Source organism: Gopherus evgoodei, chromosome 20 (assembly GCF_007399415.2).
Source record: "Gopherus evgoodei ecotype Sinaloan lineage chromosome 20, rGopEvg1_v1.p, whole genome shotgun sequence".
Classification (NCBI taxonomy): Eukaryota; Metazoa; Chordata; order Testudines; family Testudinidae; genus Gopherus; species Gopherus evgoodei.
In genome coordinates this window covers 15,111,003-15,136,200 of record NC_044341.1, presented here as the reverse complement: position 1 = coordinate 15,136,200, position 25,198 = coordinate 15,111,003, and the positions used below count along the sequence as shown (strand labels likewise).

The following is a 25,198-nucleotide window of genomic DNA, read 5'->3' as shown; positions in this document are numbered from 1 at the left end:
ACAGGAGCTGTGTGCTCAGCACCTGGCCAGATCAGCCCTCTCTTGCCCCTTGCTCAGCTGGTTTGACTGTACGGCCATGCCGTGCGGTCACAATGCAGAGAAAGGAGGAGAGAGACAGTTTGTGCACATTTAGCCGGGGGGATCTTGGCCAAAGTCTAATATGGGTTGTTACCCACAGCCAGCATACAAATGTCCCCATAGTTATGGGATAATGGGTGTATGTCTAAACTCTTATATAGTGTTGCTGTGAGCTAGTAAACAGTTTCTGTGCTGCACTCCAGAGGTGGCTGCCCTTCTGCTGTGGACTGATTTGGGAAGCATCTCCGCATCCTTGAGGCTGAAATGCAAGATGCCCATTACTTGAATCTGAAATGAGTCAATGAAACTAAGTAAAGCATCCTGTTAGAAACCTGAACGAAAAAGTCAGTCCAAAGGTTTTAGGTTTATTTAATTCCTTCTGAATCAGACATTCTCAAGGCGTTCTGCAAACGAAGCATTCTTGTTCGCCGTTGTTACCTGCTTTAAAACCCCAAAAGGAGAGGGCCTTGAAATTCTAGGGTTCCTTTGGTGCCAGTGTGTGACTGCTCCCCTAATGAGGGACAGCTGAAAGCAATGCTGTCATCTCCCGTGCGACACATTACCATTTGAAAAAGGCAGCGATATTAAAAAAGAATCGCTTTCCACAAACAATGTGTCTTGTGTACATCAAAGCACTTATCTTCACAGCTTCTTCCCATCTCCATGAATGAATAATGTGACCCTGATTTAATTTCCTCCTCTTATTTCCCCCATAATTTGCATGTCATCCATTTTCTTCTTCTCAACATATATACATGCCTATGTTCTGGAAGGAGGTTGGGGGTTGCAAACCAAACGAGCAACACAACCTTTTCCCCCCATTTACAAATGAAGTTATCTCCTCGCTTTCCAGTTAAGTTGCTTGACATGGTATATTGACCTTTTTAATCTAAAATTGATTCCTCACAACACTTCCTTCTCCCTCCACCTGGTTGAGAGCTGGCCAGAAACCCCAGTGCCATTGTGTTGTATTTATCACTTCCATTATTTTACATCAGGTGCCTTTTACATGATGATGATCAGAACCTTCCATAATCTTACAGTGCCGGAGACTGGGTGAGTTGGGAAGGGCTGGTTGGCAATCGCTGAAGAGGTATAAGGGGATGGAACACTTCAATCCTTTTTCACCCCCAAGCAGAGGACCGGCGTGAGGCCTATATTTATGTCTCACAGTCCCCGGCCTGGGGGTGAATATCCACCTACGAAATAGTACTTACTCCCATCTCATTGAAATCCATGGGAGTAATACTAATGATACCTAGTGCTTTTCATTAGTAGATCTCAAAGCACATTACAAAGGAGGTCAGTATCACTGGCCCTATTTTACAGAAGGGGAAACTGAGGCACGGAGGGGTCAAGTGACTTGCCCAAGGCCACCCAGTGGCTGTGCCAGGTCTTCTGCATCCTAATCTAGTGCTCAATCCACGAGGCAGCACTGTGCCTATCTGGAAGTGAGTTCCAGCTGTTCCCCCTGAGTACGAGTTGCAGAAACAAACCTATAATATTTTCATCACTTCCAGATAGGCACCTGAGGATGCAGGTTGACAGGATGTGGATAAAGTGGCTCTTTGGCTGGGTGATTGCTAAGAAGAGGGATAGTCTTACTGATATATGTATCAGCTGTCCATTGGGGCCTGACCCCACAAGTGCTTCATCCTCTGAGTAGTCCTTGCTGATGCAAACAGTTGCACACAGGCCAGTGAGGTTGCTCACGTGAGGAAGGGTGTGCAGTATTAACCCTTTGCTGGACCACAGTGGAGTTCCATGGATTTACAACAGGGGTCTGATTCAAAGCCCATGGAAGTCAGCGGAAAAACTTCACTGGCTCCAGCTGAGGATCTGGCCCATTGTGTCTCTGATTTGTCGATCCTGGAAGTAGGACAGGTTGTAGAAATTTTGTTAAAAAATAACTGTGAAATGGACGAACTCAATCCTGGTGTAAAGAAGCTATTGCTATTTTTTTTAAAAGTGTATCTGTTCGCTACTAATGATTTCCTCTCCACTTCCCATTCCACAGGAAACAGAGAGGAAAGGCAGCATTTTCGCCCACTAAACCTGCCCCCCGGCCCAGCACACTCATGTGCCATCTGCAGTTTAGTGCTCTCAGGTTGATGCCCTCATGATATTTTTGTAGTCAAGTTTTTTCACATGCAGAAGCTAAGCCTTTTACATGAAAACTGCATTTGGGCATACAGAGCGGGCTGCTAAACCACTTCCCGTACACAGGCAAAAACCTGTCTGTGTGTGTGCGTGTGTGTGTGTGTAATGGTTCCCTGCATGGGTTGTCAGCAGGGAACCTCAGCCCTTACCAATCACCGCTTGAACTAACAGAGTGACTCCATTAGCCAGTAGCATTAGTAGGTTGTTATCTTCTAACACACCAGCCACTAGAGTGTGACATGACACACATTCTGCCTTCGTGTTATACCTGCCAGCCTGCATGTGAAATGTTAGGCCCCCATCCTGCAAACACTGAGGCACATGGATCAGTTTAGTCCCAGTGAACTCAGGTGCATAAAGCTACTCAAAAGCACAAGTCATGTAGCGCTGAGGCTTTGGCTTGGTTGGGGAACCTCTGAAAATCTGGAGCTGATGGTTTGAGGTGGGCAGAAAACTGAATTAAACCCAAACCAACTATTCTGGTGTCTTTATCCCATATGAAGTCTAAGTGAGGGTTTTCTAAAAGGATTTAGAAGCACCGTCCTATGGAGTCCCAGCAAGACCCGCACCCCTAAACCCTACAGTTGCCTTTGCAAACCTCCCCGGCTCCCCCTAAATCCTTACCTTTTAAACAGGACAAATGACAGCAGAATTGGGTGTCAAACAAATGCGTGCCCTGTTTTATTCATTCTGACTACATGGCTCCCATAACCCAGATCCGGTGGACTTGTTCCCCCCCCCCCCCCCCAACCATGGTGCTGCAATTTGTAGGGCTGGGAGGGGAGAATAATGAATCAAGAGCATTGTTTTTGCAAACGGTTGCTCAGTGACCTTTGTGAGCTCTGTGTCTCCTCTGCAGAAAATTTACAAATGCAGGGCTGATGACTGGGGAAGGGAGTAAAGTTGACAGGATTTTCCAGGGGGATTTCCGTAGGTTTTTTTAAAGGGCTAACCGGATTTCTCTTACCTACCAATACTGGTCGATACCAATGGTGATTATTTGCTCATAGCACTAACAATCTATTTAGTCTGCACCTCCTTATCAAATAAATCCAGCTCCTGAAACAGACCAGACAGTCCTGCCCCAGGGCTCTCAGTATATGGCGGCAGAATCCTTCATTCTAGCTGATGTTTGAGGCAGTTTTAAAAGTCTCTGGGCAAGCTTCTCCTCATGCTTACACCAGAGTAAATCCATTGTCCTCAGGGGGGTTGCTCCTGCTTTACCCCAGTTTGAGATCAGACTGAGGCCTTCTCTTAGTAATGAAGGATTCTGATCTCACTGCCCCAATGAGACATTCAGAGCTACATTTTCAAAAAACAGTTGCTGATTCTGAGTGCCTGATTTGCGACATCCAGAAAGCCTCTCACACAAAAACGAGTGGCTGCTTTGGGAAATCTTTGGTCTTAAAAAATTTCCTTCTTTCCAATTGCGCCAGCTGGACCCAGGATTCATCCCGTGACTGGGGATCTGCACTTAAAAATACAAAGTGAGATAAACAAACAAATAAACAAAACCTCATATCCACACCAGGCATTTCTTTAGTAGCCCAGCCCCCCAAATGCAGACAGGGCTGAAGTTCAAGGCAAGCAGAGCTTTTGTTACACAGAATGAAGAAGAAGAAGAGGAAAAAATCCATTCAGGTGCAGAGTGCAGAACTCTGGTCTGGGCTCTCCACGCCCTGAGACAATCCAGAGCCACGTGGTCCTAGAGGGAAAGCTGCTTGAATATATTATTTCCCCAGCTTTGATTGTTAATGCAGCTCTGAGCCTGGCTTCCTCCTCTGGCTCTCCTGCCTTTCCCAAGATCTCTTCAGTTTTTTGCCCTTCCCTTTCTTTCCCTCTCCCTAGGGGCCCAAATCCTGGTTGTGTCAGGGGGTGGGGGGAACAATAGAAGGGGCTTGAGAGCTCCAAGCCAATCTTTCATGCAAAATTGTGCAAAGCAAAGGGAACTGCTTTCCCCGTCCCTCCTCCCCACCTCGCTCCTCTCTCTGCCTGTCTCAGCCATCGCAGAGCAGCTCCTGGGAGATGGATGGCAACATCTGATCATCCGCTGTTGTCCCTGCGTATTGGAAATGTGGCAAGTCCAGACAGAGCTGTAGAAGGAAGGGGTGGGGGAGACAAAAATGCCCCTTTCTGAACCGCTCCTGCTTCTAGGCTATCCTGGCAGCATGCAAAAGCCAGGAGTGCTGCTGTGAAGAAAGTGCTGGGTCTGGCAGAGAGCTGGAGACCAAGGCTTGCTGCGGGTTTCCTCCTGATGCTCTCTGAGGGGTATTTTTATTGGCAAAGGGAGGCTTGCTGAAGCTGGAGGAAGACAGCACTCATCCAGTGTGGGGAAAATACAAGGCTCCAGCCAGGAAACCATGGGGAAATGCAATGGGCGATGCACGCTGGTTGGATTCTGCTGCCTTCAGCTGGTAAGACAAGGGTTTGTGCCTGCTCCTCATGCTCTATTGTGCTTTGTGGCTAGCTGTGCTCTAGCATTATTAACCACTCTGTCTGGGACGTGACCTTGCTGTCAGGCCAGGCTAGGGACGGTTACATACGACTCAAAAAATGTGACCCTCTTCCCCCACCCCAAATCAAAGGTGCTCCAGAGTTGCAGATGGAAACCTCTCTGAAGCAGTTTTCTATATTGTGGGGTCAGTGCCTTGGAGTCAGTTTGAAGCAGGTGGGATCTTTGTTTGGAACTGAAATCTGGCCCCTTTGCCTACATTTCACGGAGGCTTTGGGTCCCAGTCTTCCATGCTCAGAATCTCTTATTTTTACATACCAAGAAAATGACAGTAGCAAAACTTAAACTAATACTTTGTGAACTCCCTTGCCTGCTGATGGGATCAATCTGACTGCACAGAGAGGCAGGTACTTTTGGGAGGCACACACATTCTGGAGCGAGCCAGAGAGCAAATAAACAGATCTCATTTTAATAGGATTGTTGATATTTGCAATAATTATGTGTCGGGCTTTTCACCGTGAGCAGATCAATCTTAATGAGCCTGGTGACAGTGGTATAGTATCAGGGGCCAGCTGATGCAAGCATGTGAGATATCAGGTGGGTTTCTGATGAAAGGAGACTCAGGAAGGTAATAATTAATTATTCAGGCAGTTTCCTGGACAGATGGGAAACTCAAATGGAGAAAAACACCTTAGAATTTGGAGCACCTCTGTGGCAATCCTGGGATTAACAGAGACTTCCCCAGAGCTAGGAAAATGGGGAAATTCCAGAGATTTTGGCCAATCTGCCTGCAACATTGCTGTTGATCGTAGCGGGAATTTTACAAGATGCCTAATATCATGCTTGCATTAGGTCTGGTCAATACAAAACATTGTTTACAAAGGCAACGTAACAAATATATATCTATGACAGCAATGTTGTGAGGTTACATTAACATTCTTATTGCATTATTAGTTTTTCATCCCAAGGGCTGTGCAATAGACCCTGAAGTAGTTAATGAATTTTAAAATATACGGGGAAGCCAATGTCTTCATGGTGGGTTATGGGAAACATGAAAGTGAATCATGTAACAATGATATCTAATAGGTGGTGACTGTCTAGGAGGCTTACCTGGGTATTGTGTGCAATGCTCTGTGACATGCTGTAAGCCAGAAAAGGATTTCTCATTAGAGTGGAACTTACCAGTGATGCTCCACTAAAGTTCTGTCATTTCCATTAGAAACCACCTTTTCTTTCCCGGGCCATGAAACTTCCTCCCTGACGGCATTGTATTCTGCAAACTCTTGATCTCTGATTTGCCTACATTTGGGAATGTTCATTAGAAAAATTGTGCGTGAATGTCCGTGTGCGATGATGACAAGAGTACAAAATACCCACCTGGATATTTTCTCTTTGCTGGGGTCAGTCCCCTTTTCAAACAGCCAGGGCTCCAAAAGAGCATTGCTGGTGTTTGTTGTAGGGTCAGATCTAACAGGTCACTAAAGGGAGAAAAGGCTATTCATTTTAGAGGGGGGAAGGAATCCATCTGAGCGCCTAGGGTTGGAAAAGATGCTGCTCTGTCTGCACAGTAAAACTTTATGCTGGCCAAACTTGGGCCAAGGTTTCCAGTAGATATACTTAGAGTGTGTCCCAATGCTACTGCAGTGAAACCAAGTATCTCCCAATGATTTGAGGTGAAAAATCATCCGTCCCTTAGAAGGAACCCTACAATAGAGATTTACCCCACTGACCAAACAGGCTCTCAGCCAACCTCTATTGTTTATTGGGTAATTGAAGAGACCCATCGTATGTATTTTAACCAGGACCAGGATGGTTTGGAAAGGCGTTGTCACGTACCTTGATGATACGTGGTTTTAAAATTGATCCCAGGGGAAGGCCCCGAACAAGGACTTATCTTTCTGAGATGCTGCATTCAGGAACAGTGGGGTGAGCTAAGGACAGCGGGTGACAGTTATTAACTGTATGGTCTCTGTTGAGACCTTAATGTGGTTGATTTAAGATCTCTGAGAAGGAGCTGGGAAGGGCTGAATTCCACCCTTGGCCATCGCCAAGGTCCATTGCTGGAGGCCTCTGGCCCGTAGAGACATCCTCTGGCCCAGCTCCTGTTGTGAGCCCAGCCTCCACCTAAGCTAGAATTGTGTGGATATACTCAGCTGGGCCTTACGCAGTGCTCTGGAGGAAGGTGAAATACCCCTGTGTCCTGCGGGGGAAATGTCTTCTCAGCCCCAGTGAGGAGCTATTTGCTGCGGGAAGGCCCCTGTAAGGTATGAGCCCCAGATCCTCAGCACACAGATCAGGAATCAGCTGTAGTTTCCATAGGGAACAGGCTAATTAATGTCATGGGAGGCGCTGGGAGCTTTGCTGCCCGGTAGCTGGACTGGTGATGTGGTTGGTAAAGCGCAGCTGGGTTTGGTTTTGCAAAAGGGAGTCCGCTGGGTTTTGGCTCTAGTGGTTCAGACTGGGGCTTTACTTGATCGGACCCAAGAGTGCAGGGGGAGGGGCGAGCGCGCGCATGCTGCTGGCGGGTGCCCGACCTCGTCGCTAATTATCTGACCGTGTTTGTTCGTTATCAAAGGGTCCCGAGAGAAGGGGGAATTGGAGATGAAAGCAAAAAGCGAGGTTGCCCCCTGATGTGGCGGCTCTGCCCTCCTGTGGCTAAGGGTGACGGGAATGTGGAGGTGACGGAGAGCCTGAGCAAGAGGGGGAGAGGGAGGAAACCAAGCAGCACTGTGAAGTAGGAGGGAGGATAATGAGGTTTCCTCTCCTCATTCCCCATTACTGAGATGCTCCTCACCACACTGAGGTTTCCATTCACCCAGTTCACAAGGGGACATGGGAAACTAAACCGCCTCATTGTGTTATGATCATGCTGCTGCTCTGATTGGCCCAGAGTCAGAGATGGACCCTTTGTACAGCACCTAGCACCATGGGGTCCTAGTCCAGGAATCAGGCTCCTAGGTGCTACAGTAATACATTTAATAAATACCTATTATGGATTGGATGGCTGCCCCCTCTGCTGCCGAAGGGGGTGGAGCAAAACCAATAGCAAGTGTCAGATTGCAGGGGTGACAGAAATGATCTATGTGCTGAAGATTTGGGTGCGAGCCCCTTGGGAAGGGACTGTCCATACACAGGGTGCCCCAGCACCCAATATGAGCTCACAAAGACAGAGCGAGGTGGCAAAGGGGAAGAGGCAGCAGCCAGAGAGGAGGGAGGATGGCTGGCCTTGTGGATAAGGCTCTGAACAGTTCAATTCTTGGCTCTGCCACAGACTTCCTGAGTCAGCAAGGTCAAATCACTTACCCATTCTGGCCTTGTCCTGGCTAAGGTTTAAAGGTGTGGCTGCCTCGGGGGCTTTACCTCTGCCCATTTAGCTTGGGTTAAGGGCAGTGTGTTTGGTATAGACTTTGAAAGCATGTGTTAGCTAGCACATGCTAACATCAGACTGCAAATCCCATTCTACACCCGGGCTCTGGGCCTCCGTTCTCCATGTATGAAAAGGAGCTAACAATTCCATCCTACCTCTCAACCTGCCCGGGGTGGTGACAAAGGCAGGAAGCTCACAATGCTGCTGGATGCCTTCCTGCCTCACAGATAGCTCTCTCTGTAATTCCAGCTCCTTGAGTCTTGATTTTTGATGTCTCTAATTTCCAGGGGGTGCTAGATTTGTGCGGAGCTGGACAGGGAACAAGTGACTTCCCGCAAAACATTTAAGAGGTCAGCTCCCGGGGGCTGTGGCAGGACTCAGCTCACTAATGTTTAGGAGATGCTCAGAGGCGGTGGTTCTGTGAGCACCTGGATAGACACAGTGGTGATCCATGCTTGCAGGTGAAAGGAGGGGAACTGGGATTGAAAATACACTCAAGAGTGACCGGAGGATGATGAGTGGCTTGTTCATTTCATTTTTTAAGTAATGAAATATGTGGCCCATCTGAACTCCCTCTTAGCTGCCCCAGTCTGGGTTTTATTGTGTATGATATTAATCCTCCCCTAAGGTGTTTTAACCCCTGCTTGTTTCATTGGGTCGGGTTTGGTGCTCATGGCTTGTGATATACAGGAGGTCAGAGAAATGTTCTGGTGGTGCCCGCTGGTCTTAAACTCTATGACTCATTGTTGCTATTGTTTAAATCTTACTCTAACTGATTTTAGTATCGCTATGGTAACATACGTGTTGCCGTTATTGTAATTAGATGAGAGTTTTTACCTGACTTTCCGCTTACGAAAATGACACGGGAGAATTGGACGTTCCATTTGATTAAACCATCTAACTAATCACCAGAGGTCTAAAGCGCAGTGTTTTGTCAATGGAGGCATTGGGAGTGAGGCATGTGAGACCCAATGCATGCGTCTTGTCTGGTTGCATGAGGAGATACTGTGTGCTGGGGGAGAGGCCATGCCCTGGAAGCATTCACCCAGGCTGATTGCTCGGCTTTGTCCCCGGATGCCTGGGATGGCAGAGGTCACCAGGTGGCACTGTCATACCTAGTCTTACAAGTTCTTTCCCTTCAGCATGCGGGCAGGAGACAGTCTTGGAAGAAATGCTGTATTGTTATTAGTTTTGTGGCATGTAGATCTTTCATGTGGAGCTGTTGCAAGCAGCAACAGGGCTTGTTCTCTGCCTTCCTTCTACTAAGAGCCAGTTCTTGGGGTACAGCTGTTCTCTGGGAACTAGGCGTGGACATTTGAGCTGAGAGCCTGAAAGAAAGAATTTCCTGTGAGGCAGCACAAGTCCGTCTACCTGGGCTGGGAATCACAACTCCCAGCTGCAGTGTAGCCAGCTCTCTGACAATGGGATGTCCCAACATCTGATATGTAGTATCTTCCATCCAGGCATCTCAAAGCACTTTATAGAGTTTATTAGGCCTATTTTGCAGATGGGGAAACTGAGGCCCAGAGAGGTGAAGTAACTTGCACAGTTGAAGTCACTGGGAACTGTGGATGCTTAGCACCTCTGAAAAGCAGGCTGCAGGGTCTCAAGTTGGATGCAGAAGAAACAGGCACCCCACATGAGAGGTCACTTTTGAAAACTGTTCTGAAGCTATTTACTGAACAGGAACAGTTACCCAGGGCAGAGAGGCACTGTGATTCAGGGGAGGTGGCACAACAGCTGGAGTTAGGACTTGGGTCTGTGTCTAGCTCTGCCACTCACTTGCTATGTAACCTTGGGTAAAGGTCCATTCCCTTTCTCCCTGTCACTGCGAAGCAATTAATGACACTCCCCCACCTCTGTAAATCATTACGAGATCTAGATATGAAAAATGCCAGGCTTTATCATGTAGAGGGAAATTTTAAATAAAAGGCAGAAGGGCAAAAAAGCAGACAGTTAAGAGTAAAATACATAATAGTTGTTTGGGCTGGAGAGGAGATGTGACTGGAGGGGTCTGGCTCGAGACCGTTCAGATCATGAAGAGTGTAATGAAATCAAAACTTGTTTGCTGGCCCAAAATGATTCAAGAACAAAGGGTCTATGAAATGAGTGATACTTCTCGATGCAGCTGCAATGCTGAATTCACTCCGGGGGGGCAGGTTTTGCTGGTTCTTTGTTGCTCATCAGCCCAGCACTTAGGGCTTGTCTACATCAGAAAGTTGCAGCGCTGGTGAGGGAGTTACAGCGCTGCAACTTTGAAGGTGTACACATCTGCAGGGCATCACCAGCGCTGCAACTCCCTGTTTGCAGCGCTGGCCGTACTCCCGTTTTGTCTCGGGTGTAGAGGATCCAGCGCTGGTGATCCAGCGCTGGTAATCCAATGTAAACACTTACCAGCGCTTTTCTTGACCTCCGTGGAAGGAGGAAGCCTCTGGTAATCAAGCTGATCTCCTTTCCCGGTTTGCTCTCTCGTTCCCGGAACCCCGAGCAAGCAGGTCTCCTTCCCTGCGGTTTGCAGGGTGGCTCCGGGAACGCGAGAGCAAACCGCGGCGAAGCTGGTCTCCTTTCCCGGTTTGCTCTCTCGTTCCCCGAACCGCCGAGCAAGCAGTTCTCCTTCCCTGCGGTTTGCAGGGTGGCTCCGGGAACGAGAGAGCAAACTGCGGCAAAGCTGGTCTCCTTTCCCGGTTTGCTCTCTCGTTCCCCGAACCGCCGAGCAAGCGGTTCTCCTTACCTGCTTGCTCGGGGTTCCGGGAACTAGAGAGCAAACCGGGGAAGGAGACCAGCTGCTGGGTGTGGATGCTCCTTAGCCATGGCAATGGAGAATGTTGACTAAAGCCTACTGGTGATGACTGAATGTCAACACCGTTGATCAGCCTTCAGGACGACTGGAGTTGTGGGCAGAGCTGGGGACTGTGGGCGGGAGTTTGGGATTGTGGGTGGAGTTTAGGAAGAGTTCCATCGCTTTCCCTTTCATACCTGAATTGAATATCGTTGAGTCCAGTGCTGTAGCTGGGAAATGTTACCATCATGATGAACTTTTACAAACATTGGCCGATGTGCCAGCTCAGGCAAAGGAATTGAATTTCACGCTTCCAGGTCTGTTCTCGTCACAGCGGTCCCAAGTGCTTTTCCACTTGCCCATGTGCTGCGATCTGCGCTTGGCCAAGTATGTGAGATGAAAGTTTTCATCATCTCTTGAAGTATCACCATTGCTGGAGGCAGGATGCAGTCCTTGTGCACCACAGTGAAGTCACTGACGCTCTGAGGCCATCAGGAACACGTCTTTTCTTTCTCTAAATTCTAGGATCAGGGCTCCTGCATAGATCAGTGGTCTGACCAGTCTGGCTAGCAGATCTAATAGCTCAGGGAAATTCTATTAGTTGTTCCTGGAAAAAGTCTAAACTCAGGCAGTTTTTTGAAAGCTGTTGCCCCATTCTGGCTGGGTCACTCCGTCCAATCCCCAGCCTCAGGAGAGTGGAGTATGCAGCATTTTTTTTGCTTTAGAAGTATCAGTTCCTTTGCCATGCAAGGCGCATTCAAGGACCAGGTTGTTAGCTGTAGGGCCAGATAGAACGGGCAGCCCCGCAGTCCTAGGGCCAGATGCCACAGGGATGAGTGGAATACAATCACTGTGTCCAGAGCAGCAGTTCCGTTCCCTGGAGGGTGCCTGGGCCAAGTTACTTCCTGCTCAGATTGATACCAGCAAGGTCTGCAGACTGCAGCCACAATCAGCTGGTACTTTTTTGAACCTACCCACAACTGAGGGCCCCCAAGGGGTGTCCTTAGGGCCTGATTCTGATCTCATGCAAATCAGTGATAACGCCACCAGAGTCAACGGAGATCTATGGGTGTAAAAATAGTGTGAGAGCAGATGGGGCCCCTGATTTGGACCAATGGAACAGAGCTAATCAGACCTTCGCTGCTAACGAGGAAGCGCGGCCAGGGGCACACCGCTCCCAGCCTGCAGTGCCAGGTGATGCAGCCTGAGAATACTCCAGGTACCCGCAAGCCATGCTGTCTCTTAGTCTGTGATACTCACTGCAGCCACTGCTCCTATCCCACCCACCCCACCAGAGCAGAAAAACACTACGCAAGCAGCCTTCTAATGACCTCCCATTGCCAGTCTATTAATCTAGCAGGTGCTCAAATAGTCCAGTCCGTAAAATAGATGATTATTAATTGCATTACCGTAGCAACCAGTGGCCCCTTTGTGCAGGGTGCTGTACACACACACACACAATTAGAGACATTCCCTGCCCCAAAGAGATGAACCTTTAAATAGGAAGTGAAGACAGAGGTGAGAAGGAACCCCTGTCTCTTGACTCCTTGGCCGGCGCCCAGCGTACTCTAGGATCTGCTGCCTGTAGCTGGAGAGAGTCGGGCTGCAGTGAGATGTGCTGTTCATGGTGCTGCCCAAGGCACAGCTGGAGCACAGGCTGTAAGGTGCGGGTATTTCTGGGGGCCATGAAGCCCAGTGTTCTTCCTGGGCAGCTCAGCACGTCTGCACTTGACACCTGCCACGCCCCGGGGCAAATGGCCCCACGAGATGCAAGGCGTGTCCCTGATAAGGGCCTGCAGCGCAGCTGCTGTGAGTGCCGTGGGTGCAGCTGGCTGAGCGCAGGCAGGCAGGATGTGCTCTTTCCTTGCCAGTTTGTGGCAGCCCCTCGGTGTTGTTTGAATTCAGCGTTTCCTTTGTCTTAGTTTCTTTTTTAGCTGGACAGAAAGAAATCTCCCCAGTCAGGCCCCTCCGCCTCCTGGCCAGGCCCTAGACCCCTTCTTGATGCCAGTGTGTCACACGTCAATCGCCAGTTGCGACGGGGCTCGGTGAGCTCTTGTGGCTCATGAACTAGCTCCATTGGGAAGGCCTCTTTGGCCCCGTTCCAGTACATGATCTGCATGGTGAGCAGTCTGTGGGCTGGGCCTTTGCTCCTCGATTCCTTCTGCTCCTGCCCTTGCGTGGCTGGGGGCAGAAGAGAGGATTAGATGGGCCACGCCTCCTGACTGCTCAGGCAGAGGCTGGCGTGGGAGGGCTGCTGCTTTTGTGTGCCCAGCTCCCCGGAGAGCGGGTCGCAGAGGCAGCGTGTCTGGCACACGATGCGCTGTGACTAGGCCTGCAGAGGCGTCACTGGGCTGGTAGGAGGATGATGCGGCCCACTGAGAGCGGGGACTCCGGGGGTGGCTCCTGGAACAGAGGTGCCTTACGTCTCTGGGTGGGAGAAGCCTCATCACTTCTTTCTCCCTCCCGTATAATAACCCAGCCCGTCCCCTCTCACCTGACTAGGGGGACCAGACAGCAAATGTGTACAGCGGGATGGGGGTGGGGGGTAATAGGAGCCTATATAAGAAAAAAACCCAAAAATTGGGATTGTCTCTATAAAATCTGGTCACCCTATTCCTGACACCTGACCCTGCCCGGTCTGTAAGTGCCTCCTGCTTCCATTGCTGTCACCTCTCCTAAGGGCTCCTGCGACCAGCGGGTGTATAATTGGGGGAATCACACACAGGGCTAGGGAGATTATTTTACCTCTGTATTTGGCTCTGGTGTGACCACTGCACAAATCCTGTGTCCAGTTCTGGGGCCCACGACTCCAGAAGGGTGGTGATAAATGGGAGAAGGGTCAGAGAAGAGCCTGGATGGATGAAAGGATTAGAAAATCTGCCTCCAGGAGCTCCAGCTGTTTAGCTTAACACAGAAACCACAGTCTGTATGTACCTTCATGGGGAACAAATATTTGGCGATGGGCTCTTCAGTCCGGCAGAGGACGGCATAGCTTGAGCTAGTGCAAGTAGAAGCTAGACAGATTCAGGCTAGAGCTAAAGGTTACATTTTTCTAGTGAGGGTAATTAACCATTGGAGCAACTTGTTAAGGTCGTGGTGGATTCTCTATGACTGACAATTTTAAACCCACAACTGGATGTTTCTCTAAAGCTCTGCCCCTGTTCAAACAGCAGTTAACTCTGGGAAGCCCTCTGGCCTGGGCTATATGGAGGGGCAGACTGGATGGTCACATAGTCCCTTCTGGCCTTACACCTGTGAATCTTCTCTGCCCTCCCTGATACCCACATCTCTCTCCTGCCCTGCTGTCCAAAATGATCTCCCTGGCCCAGCACTCAGACCCTGCCACTGCCCTCTGGGTCTCCCACTTTGTCAAGTTCAGACTCTCCTTTGAGGCCGTGCCCAGCTCTGCCCTGGCCTACACCTCGCTTGTGTCTCCTGTTGGGATCCTCAGCCCTCCCTACTCTGCCAGCAATGCCAGCCAGCAGCCACTCCACACCCCTGTACATCTCAGTCCATCTTCGCTTGTGGGCTCCCTCTCCCTCTCCGCGGGCCTGATCCTGCTTCCACTCCTCCTGGCTTGCTATCACATCCCCCTGACTGCACCCAGTTCACTCCTGATTCAGGCTCCGTCAGGCGCCACACGGCTCGGCCTCTCCCCGGCTGGGCTGAGCTCTGGGCTGGACAATGTTCCCGCCCCACACCTAGCTGATCAGAGGAATGTCATTGTCAGCTGCCCCCCGCCTTGGGCAGCTGGGCAAATGGTGAGGGCCTGCAGTGTAGTTATGGAGAGAGGAGACCACCTGCTTCTCACATCCCCAGGAAGTTTTTGTCCATAAGCAGTTTCTGTGGCAGCCAGTGCATGACTGTAGGGCATGAATGGTTGCAAAGAGGCCCAGGCCCAGCACTGCCCTGTGGCTTCAGGCTCTGCCCCAGTTGCCTTTCCCCATACTTTGGAGGGGGGCAGGGAAGAAGCCCAGGCTGAACTCTATATGTGGGTTTTCAATTACACAATTAAATGCACAATTAGGTATAATTACCAGTGCTCAGAAGCCGCGACTGTTCATAATAGGCATGTAATCTACTGCAGTCACTGTTTATACTGCTCAGCTCTGCTTCCTAATGATTATGGAATGCTTTCACATTTGCATTGTTGCCATGGAAATTGTGTTGGGAGCTGACAAATGGCATTATGGATGGATGGCCCCGAGATTTCTCCACGCCACATTCTCAGCTGGGCTGGGGGATAGGGTGACCAGATAGCAAGTGTAAAAAATTGGGATGGAGGTGGGGGGTAATAGGTACCTATATAAGAAAAAGCCCCCAAAATCGGGACTGTCCTTATAAAATCAGGAGGTCACCCTACTGGGGGATGAGGCAGGTTCAGGTTATTCAGAGACCAGATGTTACAAAGGGCTGAGAAGTCTCTGCCGTGTTCACTGGGGTGGCAGGAAGCAGAGCTCACACACGTAGACTAGAGAGATTGATGGCGCGGTCAGCTCAGAAGAGGGGTTCCCCAGGAAATTCTGGGCAGAAGGAAGCAGGAGGAAGCAGGGCTTATGTAGAATGACCCTTAACTTCAGCAGGGGCTACCGGTGTCATTGGTATTAGCCCAGTTGGGGTTACGGTGCCCAAAAGAACATACAAAAGACATATGGCTGGCCATATAGACAGGACTACAATGTGTGTGGATGGATAGATAGACAGAGAGAGAGATAAATAAATAGATAGAGGTGGTGGATGGGAAATAGATAGATAGAGGGAGTGGATGGGGATAGATAGATAAATAGATAGTGGATGGGGATAGATAGATAGGGTGTATGGGGATAGGAGTGTATGGGGATAGATGCTAGATAGGGATGTATGGGGATAGATAGATATAAACACATTTCAATATGCATTATTTATATGCAGATGACTTGATGGTCTGCTTTATTGATATGTGTTTGGGAAGGGCTCATTACTCTGGAATTGTGAAGGTATGAATGAATACATAGACCCCACCCCTGCCCGTATGCTGCATGCTCCAGAAGAACTCTGTTTTGGACAGCTTTATTGAAACCGTTTTCGCCTCCTCCCCCTGTGAAGCCAGGCAGCATTTAGACCAATGTATTATTAAGGAACCTTTCAAAATGGCCCAAAATAGCGTTTCTTTACCTACTGCTGCCCTGGCTTGAGGGTCTTGGAGCGCTCTGTGCCGCTGGGGAGCCAGGAATCTCCTCTCTCCACTGCGATTGTATGTAGCTCTGGGGGATGTCAGGGTTTAAATCTGGTGCGGGTGCAGGATGAAGTAAGAGGCTGGTGACGTGGGGGGGAAATTCTACTCTTCAAGGGACTTGGGAAGCAGCTATGGTTATTTGTATTGCAGTCAGACCTATACATCAGGTCCCCACTGTGCTAAGTGCTGCACAGACCCATGGTTAGAGACAGTCCCAGACCCAAAGCCCTTCCCTGCCTCACTAGACAAACAGTTCTCGCACCACTCCCTGGCGAAAGGGATCGATTTCTAAGCAAGTAACTGCAAGAAAAACGTGTTCACTGTGCCGGAGGGAGCCAGTGCTGTGTGTTGGATAGAGCAAGAATGAGAATGTCAGGACGCCTGGGTTCAATTCCGCACACTGCCACTGACTTGCTGTGTGGGGCAGTGGTGATGGGGTGCTCACCCCACACTAGCCCTGGAGGGGTTCATATAGGCAAGAGAGGCCAGGTAGCCATAGGCTGCACCTGGAGGCTAGGATGCCATGAGACTTAATGGGGGAAGAAGCTCACCTGGGCAGAAACAGGCAGGGCTGCTATGAAGCCAGGGACCCGGTAACAGGGGGTGTGCGTGGCTGCGATGTGGAAGTAGCAGGCTGGAACAGGCAGGGTAGGAAGCAGTCCAGGGAAGGAGCAGCAAGGGCAGAGGCAAGGGTCCCTGGACTGGTGTAGAGGGCAGTCCTAGGTTCCTATCCTGCTAGAGGAGCCTATCTGGGGACTGCTGGAGACAACTGTGAAGGAGACTTTGGTAATACCCGGAAATGGGGGAACGCCAGTGTGACTTGGCTGGAGGGCTGGGCCATGGAGAGGAAAGTGCTGCGGCTCCAGGAGTGGGAGAAAGGCTGCGGAGTGAGTGAGCGGGATGATGGGCTGAGTAACCGCCCAGACTTTGCGGTGAGCTAATCCCCCGATGGGCCACTAGGAGGCAGCAGAGCGGTACGAGAGCGCGCCCTGGTACAGGTGGCCTGGGAGAAAGCAGAAAAGCGCTAGTTTGAAAACGTCCGTGGGCGCTGGAGGCGGGAGTTGACAGCTCAGTAGCGAATGAGAACAGGTAGGTGGGGCAGGGCTATACCCGGAAGGGCCTTGAAAGGGAAAACAAGCTGCTTGTTTTTGATGTGAGAGAGAAGGGGGGGCCCAGAGACAGGGCTAGATTAACCTCTGTGGGCCCTGGCCCTGCCCCCTTCTCTGCCCCGAGGCCCTGCTCCATCCTGCTGTGCCCCAAGGCTCTGCCAGGCCCTGCCCCCGAGACCAAGCTCCACCCCCAGGCCCTGCTCCGTCCTGCTGTGCCCCAAGGCTCTGCCCAAGGCTCCGCCCCTGAGACCAAGCTCCACCCCCAGGCCCTGCTCCATCCTGCTGTGCCCCAAGGCTCTGCCCAAGACTCCGCCCCCGAGACCAAGCTCCACCCCCAGGCCCTGCTCCGTCCTGCTGTGCCCCAAGGCTCTGCCCAAGGCTCTGCCCCGAGACCAAGCTCCGCCCCCAGGCCCTGCTCTGTCCTGCTGTGCCCCAAGGCTCTGCCCAAGGCTCCACTCCTGAGACCAAGCTCCACCCCCAGGCCCTGCTCCGTCCTGCTGTGCCCCAAGGCTCTGCCCAAGGCTCTGCCCCGAGACCAAGCTCCACCCCCAGGCCCTGCTCCGTCCTTCTGTGCCCCAAGGCTCTGCCCAAGGCTCCACTCCTGAGACCAAGCTCCGCCCCCAGGCCCTGCTCTGTCCTGCTGTGCCCCAAGGCTCTGCCCAAGGCTCCACTCCTGAGACCAAGCTCCGCCCCCAGGCCCTGCTCTGTCCTGCTGTGCCCCAAGGCTCTGCCCAAGGCTCCACTCCTGAGACCAAGCTCCACCCCCAGGCCCTGCTCTGTCCTGCTGTGCCCCAAGGCTCTGCCCAAGGCTCCACCCCTGAGACCAAGCTCCGCCCCCAGGCCCTGCTCCGTCCTGCTGTGCCCCAAGGCTCTGCCCAAGGCTCCGCCCCCAGGCCCTGCTCTGCCCTGCTGTGCCTTGAGGCTCTGCCCAAGGCTCCGTCCCTGAGACCAAGCTCCGCCCCCGAGGTGCTGCCCAAGGCTCCGCCCCTGAGGCCAAGCTCCACCCCCAGGCCCTGCTCTGCCCTGCTGTGCCTTGAGGCTCTGCCCAAGGCTCCGTCCCTGAGGCCAAGCTCCAGCCCTGAGGCCCTGCCCCCCTCACTACCCCCGAGGCCCCTCTTCCCCCAGCTCTGCCCATCCTACCCCCTGAGACCTCACCCCGCTCAGCCTCTTACCCCCAGGCCCTGCCTGCTGCTCGCCAGGGGGAAGGGGTGGAGAGGAGCGAGCAGGGAGCAGGGCCTCGGAGGCAAGAGGCTGAGTGGGAGCGGGGTCTCAGGGCAGAGCGCAGGCAGAGCGGGGTGGCCAGGACCAACGGGGCTGCTGAGGCCCCTTCCGAGTGCGGGCCTGGCTCCATTGGTGCCACTGTAAACCTGGTACTGCCCGGAGAAGAATGCAAACAGACGGGTGACGTGGTCAAAGCAACAGGCCAGGACACTTCGCAGCAGCTCTCTGAACAGATTGATGCTGCACTCGAGCTGCGAGATGACGGGCGTCGGGATGGGACTGTAACTGTGGATGCTGGAAAGGCCGTATCTTAGAAACATTATGCAGAAGGAATTGGCAAGATTGACATGCAGTCAGACCCTGAGGACCTAGAGAGGGGCCTGAGTCAAAGGTAGTGCCCAGGTTGCGGGGCTGAGTGCCAGGCAGCAGCATGACGTTGTTGTCCACAATGCCTGAGAAAGGAGGTAGCAGGGAAGGCTTGATGGGGGGGCGGCAGAGATTAGGAGCTCTGGTTTAGCCAGGTTGAGTTTGAGCTGGTGGCTGGACCCCTCCCCAAGCAGATCTGACAAAGACAGACTGAGATTCTAGTTTGGACAGCAGGAGACATGTCTGGAGGCGAGAGGTAGAGCTGTGAGCCGGGAGCTGAGCTTGTGCTTGTGGATGAGATTACGCAGAGATAAGGTGGAGAGAGAAGAGAAGGGACCAAGGCCAGAGCCCTGTGAAACTCCACCCAAGAGAGCTGGCAGGGGGCTGAGGAGGATTCTCCCAGGGAGAACGAAGGAGCAGTTAGAGAGGGAGGGGGAGAACCACCAGAGGATGGAGTCATGAAAGCCAAGGGAGGATATGGTCGACTGTGTCAAAGGCAACTGACAGGTCAAGAAGGAGGTAAGGATTGGGAGCACTGGTTCTGGGCTTTAGCTGGAAAGAGTTAACTAGCAACTGGCAGAGGGTTTCAGCGTAGGCTGGGGGTGAGAGCTGGACTGGAGAGGGTCTAGGAGGGAACTGGGCGGGAGGAGCTCCAGCCAGTGTTCAATGAGTTCAGAGAGGAGAGGGAAATGGGGCAGTAGTTGGAGAGGCCAAAGGTGGGTTTTGTATTGTGAAGGGAAGAGCCAGAGGACAAGGTTAAAAAGAAGAGTAGAGGGGGGGAGGCGGGAGATCAGGAAATGAGATGGGGTCACTGGAGCAAGTGGAGAGGTTAGCGGAGGAAAGCAGACAAGACACTTCGGTGTCTGTGAGAGGGGAGAAGGTAGTGAGAATAGTAGGGGGGAGAGAAATGGGGAATCATCATCCAGTGGGGCTGTTTCTAGAGGGGTTCTCAGGGATCTGATCCCAGCCAACTGCTAGTCAAAATCTTTATGAATGAGCTGGAAGAAATTATAAAACCTGTGCTGGTAAAATTTGCAGATGACACAGAAACTAGTGGAGTGGTAACTGATGTGGACAAGTCAGTTATACAGGCTGGTCTGGATCATTGGGTAGGATGGATGTTTAGAAATTAACACAGCCAAATGCAAGACTACACATGCATGATGGGGGGCTCTATGCTGGAGAACAGTGACTCTGAACCGTGGATCACCAAGTGAACATGAGCTCCCAGTGTGATGCTGTAGTGAAGTGGGTGAATGTGATCTTGGGATATAAAAGTAGGGGAATATCACATAGGAGCAGGGAGATGATACGGCTGCTATATATGGCACAGGGGAGACCATAAATGGATTATGTGTTCAGTTCTAAAGTCCTCGCTTCAAAAGGATGTTGAAAATTGGAGAGAGTACAGAAAAGAGCCAAAAGAATGATTGGAGGTTTGACAAGCCTGCCTTATAATGAAAGACTAGAGACGCTCAAGTAAGTTTATCCAACAGAAGGCTGAAAGGTAACTTGATCACAGTCTACAAAATCTTATGTGGGAAAAAAATTCTGATGGTAAACGGCAGAAAAAGACAGAACAAGATCCAGTGGCTGGAAGCTGAAGTGAGACAAATTCAGATGAGAAATAAGGTGTCCGCTTGTAACAACCCAGGTAAATAACCACCAGCACAGTTTATCTAGGGATGGGAATATGGGATGGATTCTCCATAACTTTAATTCTTTAAATCAAGACAACATTTTTTTCTTAAAGACGTGCTGCCACTCAGACAGAAGTTATGGGGCTTGATGCAGAAATTCCTGGGTTACATTCTCTGGCATGTGCTCTGCAGGTGGTCATGACAAGATGATCATAAATGCTTCCTTCTGACTTTAAAATCTATGAATCTACATTCCACCTGGTAGTTTTTTCAGCTCTGATTTCTTGGTCCTTAAGTGGCAGGGCTTAGGGGCCACACACCGTTACACTGCTGTGAAAGTTAAGTGTAAGGGTTTTAGAAATTAAAAATGTATTTTATTAGTTATTGGCATGGAAGAACAGCAATCATGTTTGTTTGTTTTGCCATGGAGTAAAGCGGAAGCTAAAAGGCTTGTGGATCAATAAACATCTTAGCCTGTATCCTCTGCGTTTTATTTATTCACCAACTCTGAATTTGGCCTCCTGACAAACTCCCAGGAAGGAGATAATTACTGCTTAATAAAACTAGATAAGAAGCAACCCCCAAGGCGAGGCCTGATTGGGGCAATTTGAGCAGAGAAAGCTCATTGTCAATGAGCTCTGCAATGCTAGAGAAAGAATTTCCCCCCTTGCGCAGCTAGTGCATGTAGAAACACTGGTCAGTGGGTAGAAGACGGGGGGAGGATCCGAACTCCTGGGTTCTGTGCCTGACTCTGGGAGGAAGTGAGGTCTAGTGGTTAGAATAAGGCACTGGGAATTGTGTGTCTGGGGATCGATGCCTAGCTCTCAGGGCAGAGTGTGGTTTACAGGTTAGAGCAGGAGGGAAGGAGCCAGGATGCCTGGGCTCTGATGCTGGGAGGGAGCATGGACTGCAGGTTGGAATAGGGGACTGGGAATTTGTATTCTTGAGTTTTACTCTCAGGTCTCGAATTGACTTGCTGTGCAAGTCTTGGGCATATTGGTGCCCACCTGCCCTGTGTGCTGGCGAACACCGAGTGCGTGGTGCCCACCCGAAAGCCCTGTGTGCTGGCAAATGCCGAGTGCATGGTGCCCGCCCTTCCCATGTGCTGGCAAACACCGAGTGCGTGGTGCCCGCCCACCCTGTGTGCTGGCAAACATCGAGTGTGTGGTGCCCGCCTGCCCTGTGTGCTGGCAAACATCGAGTGCATGGTGCCCGCCTGAAAGCCCTGTGTGCTGACAAACACCGAGTGCGTGGTGCCCGCCTGCCCTGTGTGCTGGCGAACACCGAGTGTGTGGTGCCCGCCTGCCCTGTGTGCTGACAAACACCGAGTGTGTGGTGCCCGCCTGCCCTGTGTGCTGACAAACACCGAGTGCGTGGTGCCCGCCCACCCTGTGTGCTGGCAAACATCGAGTGTGTGGTGCCTGCCTGCCCTGTGTGCTGGCAAACATCGAGTGCGTGGTGCCCGCCTGAAAGCCCTGTGTGCTGACAAACACCGAGTGCGTGGTGCCCGCCTGCCCTGTGTGCTGGCGAACACCGAGTGTGTGGTGCCCGCCTGCCCTGTGTGCTGGCGAATGCCGAGTGCATGGTGCCCGCCCATCCAGTGTGCTGGCGAACACTGAGTGTGTGGTGCCCGCCTGCCCTGTGTGCTGGCGAACACTGAGTGCGTGGTGCCCGCCTGCCCTGTGTGCTGGCGAACACTGAGTGCTTGGTGCCCGCCTGCCCTGTGTGCTGGCGAACACCGAGTGCGTGGTGCCCGCCCGAACATCCTGTGTGCTGACAAACACCGAGTGCATGGTGCCCACCTGCCCTGTGTGCTGGTGAACACTGAGTGCTTGGTGCCCGCCTGCCCTGTGTGCTGGCGAACACCGAGTACGTGGTGCCCACCTGCCCTGTGTGCTGGCGAACACCGAGTACGTGGTGCCCGCACGAACATCCTGTGTGCTGACAAACACCAAGTGCATGGTGCCCACCTGCCCTGTGTGCTGGCGAATGCCGAGTGCATGGTGCCCGCCCGTCCAGTGTGCTGGCGAACACTGAATGCGTGGTGCCCGCCCGCCCTGTGTGCTGGCAAACACTGAGTGTGTGGTGCCCGCCTGCCCTGTGTGCTGGCGAACACTGAGTGCGTGGTGCCCGCCCGCCCTGTGTGCTGGCGAACACCGAGTGTGTGGTGCCCGCCTGCCCTGTGTGCTGGCGAACACCGAGTACGTGGTGCCCGCCTGCCCTGTGTGCTGACAAACACCGAGTGTGTGGTGCCCGCCTGCCCTGTGTGCTGACAAACACCGAGTGTGTGGTGCCCGCCCGCCCTGTGTGCTGGTGAACACTGAGTGCGTGGTGCCCGCCTGCCCTGTGTGCTGGCGAACACCGAGTGCGTGGTGCCCGCCTGCCCTGTGTGCTGGCGAACACTGAGTGTGTGGTGCCCGCCCGCCCTGTGTGCTGGTGAACAATGAGTGCGTGGTGCCCGCCTGCCCTGTGTGCTGGCGAACACTGAGTGCATGGTGCCCGCCTGCCCTGTGTGCTGACAAACACTGAGTGCGTGGTGCCCGCCTGCCCTGTGTGCTGGCGAACACCGAGTGCGTGGTGCCCGCCTGCCCTGTGTGCTGGCGAACACTGAGTGTGTGGTGCCCGCCCGCCCTGTGTGCTGGTGAACACTGAGTGCGTGGTGCCCGCCTGCCCTGTGTGCTGGCGAACACTGAGTGCATGGTGCCCGCCTGCCCTGTGTGCTGGCGAACACTGAATGCGTGATGCCCGCCCGCCCTGTGTGCTGACAAACACCGAGTACGTGGTGCCCGCCTGCCCTGTGTGCTGGCGAACACCGAGTACGTGGTGCCCGCCCGTCCAGTGTGCTGGCGAACACTGAGTGCGTGGTGCCCGCCTGCCCTGTGTGCTGGTGAACACTGAGTGCGTGGTGCCCGCCCGCCCTGTGTGCTGGCGAACACTGAGTGTGTGATGCCCGCCCGCCCTGTGTGCTGGCAAACACTGAGTGTGTGATGCCCGCCTGCCCTGTGTGCTGGCAAACACTGAGTGTGTGATGCCCGCCTGCCCTGTGTGCTGGCAAACACTGAGTGTGTGATGCCTGCCTTGGTTTAGGAGCGGGCTAGTGTGCTGGTTGTGGGGGTTTCACTGGAAGGTGCTCTTCCTTCTGGCTCCGTGCTGAGCCCAGTGCCCCATCACTTGCCAAGAGGGGCACGGGCAGTTAATGCGCTTTGAAAAGTGGCTCCGGCACCAGCCAGAGCAGGGCTGGTTATTATGTATTGCTCGCTGCAGCGCCTCTCGCAGACCGCCAGGTGACTTCCAGGAGTGCTGCGTGCAGTGATGCTTCACCCAGCAGGGAGACGCAGCTGCCTCTGGGGGATGGGGAGCAGGGCAGGAACTTGTCATTTTCTCATCAGCGACTTGGCACAGTGAGTTTAGGACAGGAAACAAAGGCAAAATCTTCTCTCCCCTTTACCACAGGCCACTAATAAGTGCTGAGGACCTTGCTTTGATGGAGGAAGAGCGTGACCTACTGCATCACCTGCATGGTGTGTCTCCCTCAGAATATGTCTACACTGTACGCTAAGCCTGGGTTCTGACTCTGGTTTAAGCCCAAGCCCCACTTCCATCCGCACACAAATCAGTCTGACTCAGGTCAGCAAACACACAGGACCCAGATCCTAGGGGCCTGCTAGGGGAGATGGGCCAGAGCCTCAGTCATGCTGAAATAAGGGCCCAAGCCCTGCTGCTTTCCATGTGCAGTGCAAGCCACAGACCTGAGTCAAGTATGGACATGTTAGCACGGCTGTGAGACCCAGGCCCGGCAATTGTAAGCCCAGGTTTACAATGCAGTGTGGATGCCGACGCATGGGGTGGCAAACACCGGGTCCGCAAGCCCAGAGCCCGCAGATCTGGGTTTACGATGCAGTGCAGACACACCCTTAGAGGCCTCCCAGCCAATGACTGACTGCCTGAGCCGGCTGGACATTTTTCCATCGGAAACTGCAGCTTTGGCAACGCAAAACGTCTCCTGGAAACATGTCGATCTTGAGGAAATTTCGTTATGAAAAAAAAATGGACTCAAGCACTTTGCTAAGGCCAAAATGTCTCACCTCAGCCTTTTCTTGGGAACATTTGGATTTTCCCTTTCAAATCGGCTTTCCGGTTCAAACAGATGTTATGCACCTGACGTAAGCTGAAATGGGAACGGAACATTTTGTTTCTATCGAAATGCAACACTTTCCACTGCCCCTACACATCTTTGTCCAGCCTTTCCCGCCGGGGGAAATGTTGTTTTTCGTCCTGATTAGGAAGAGAAACAAATGTCGAAGCCCCAGATTTCCTTGCGAAATGGAAAACTCCGCTTCCGGCCCAGCTCGACCTCCTCAGCCAAACCTGCTGGCTTGCTCCTGGGCTCCCTCCACCATCCGGAGCTCTGAGAGAGAGCAGAGCCTGGGTGTGAGCTTAGCAGGCTGGGTGCTGGCTGCATGGGGAAGGCCAGGTGGCTGGCAGGCTCTGAGCTGGAAAGCTTGTTGGCAGGGCACCGGCAGCAGCAGGAAATGGGGAGATCTAGCAGAGGGCAATGGCGGGGGCCCCGGAAGGCGGCTCTCCGAAGAGACTGTATATGTTACAGCCTGGGGACGGGTCGGTCTGATCTAACCACATGTCAGTCCCAGGCAGGAGCAGGGCGTGTGCGATAGGGATGGTAGAGTGGCAGGGCTTGTGTACCCTGCTGGGCACAGCTTGCAGCAGATGGAATCTGTCATGACAAGGGATAGCAGCATGAAGAGACACCAGGGAATCCCTTGTTGCTCCCTGGCAAAGGGATGGATGAGGTT

General features: G+C 52.4%; 1 protein-coding gene across 1 annotated transcript in view; it reads left to right on the top strand.

Moving 5' to 3' along the window:
* The first annotated feature begins 4,276 nt into the window (after positions 1-4,276).
* The window catches only part of NKAIN1 (sodium/potassium transporting ATPase interacting 1), a 234,648-nt gene continuing 213,726 nt past the window's right edge, over positions 4,277-25,198 (top strand). Inside the window, exon 1 of the mRNA XM_030538934.1 lies at positions 4,277-4,652. Within this exon, the coding sequence (XP_030394794.1) occupies positions 4,599-4,652 (54 nt within the window). The 5' untranslated portion in view covers positions 4,277-4,598. The remainder of the gene's footprint in view (positions 4,653-25,198) is intronic.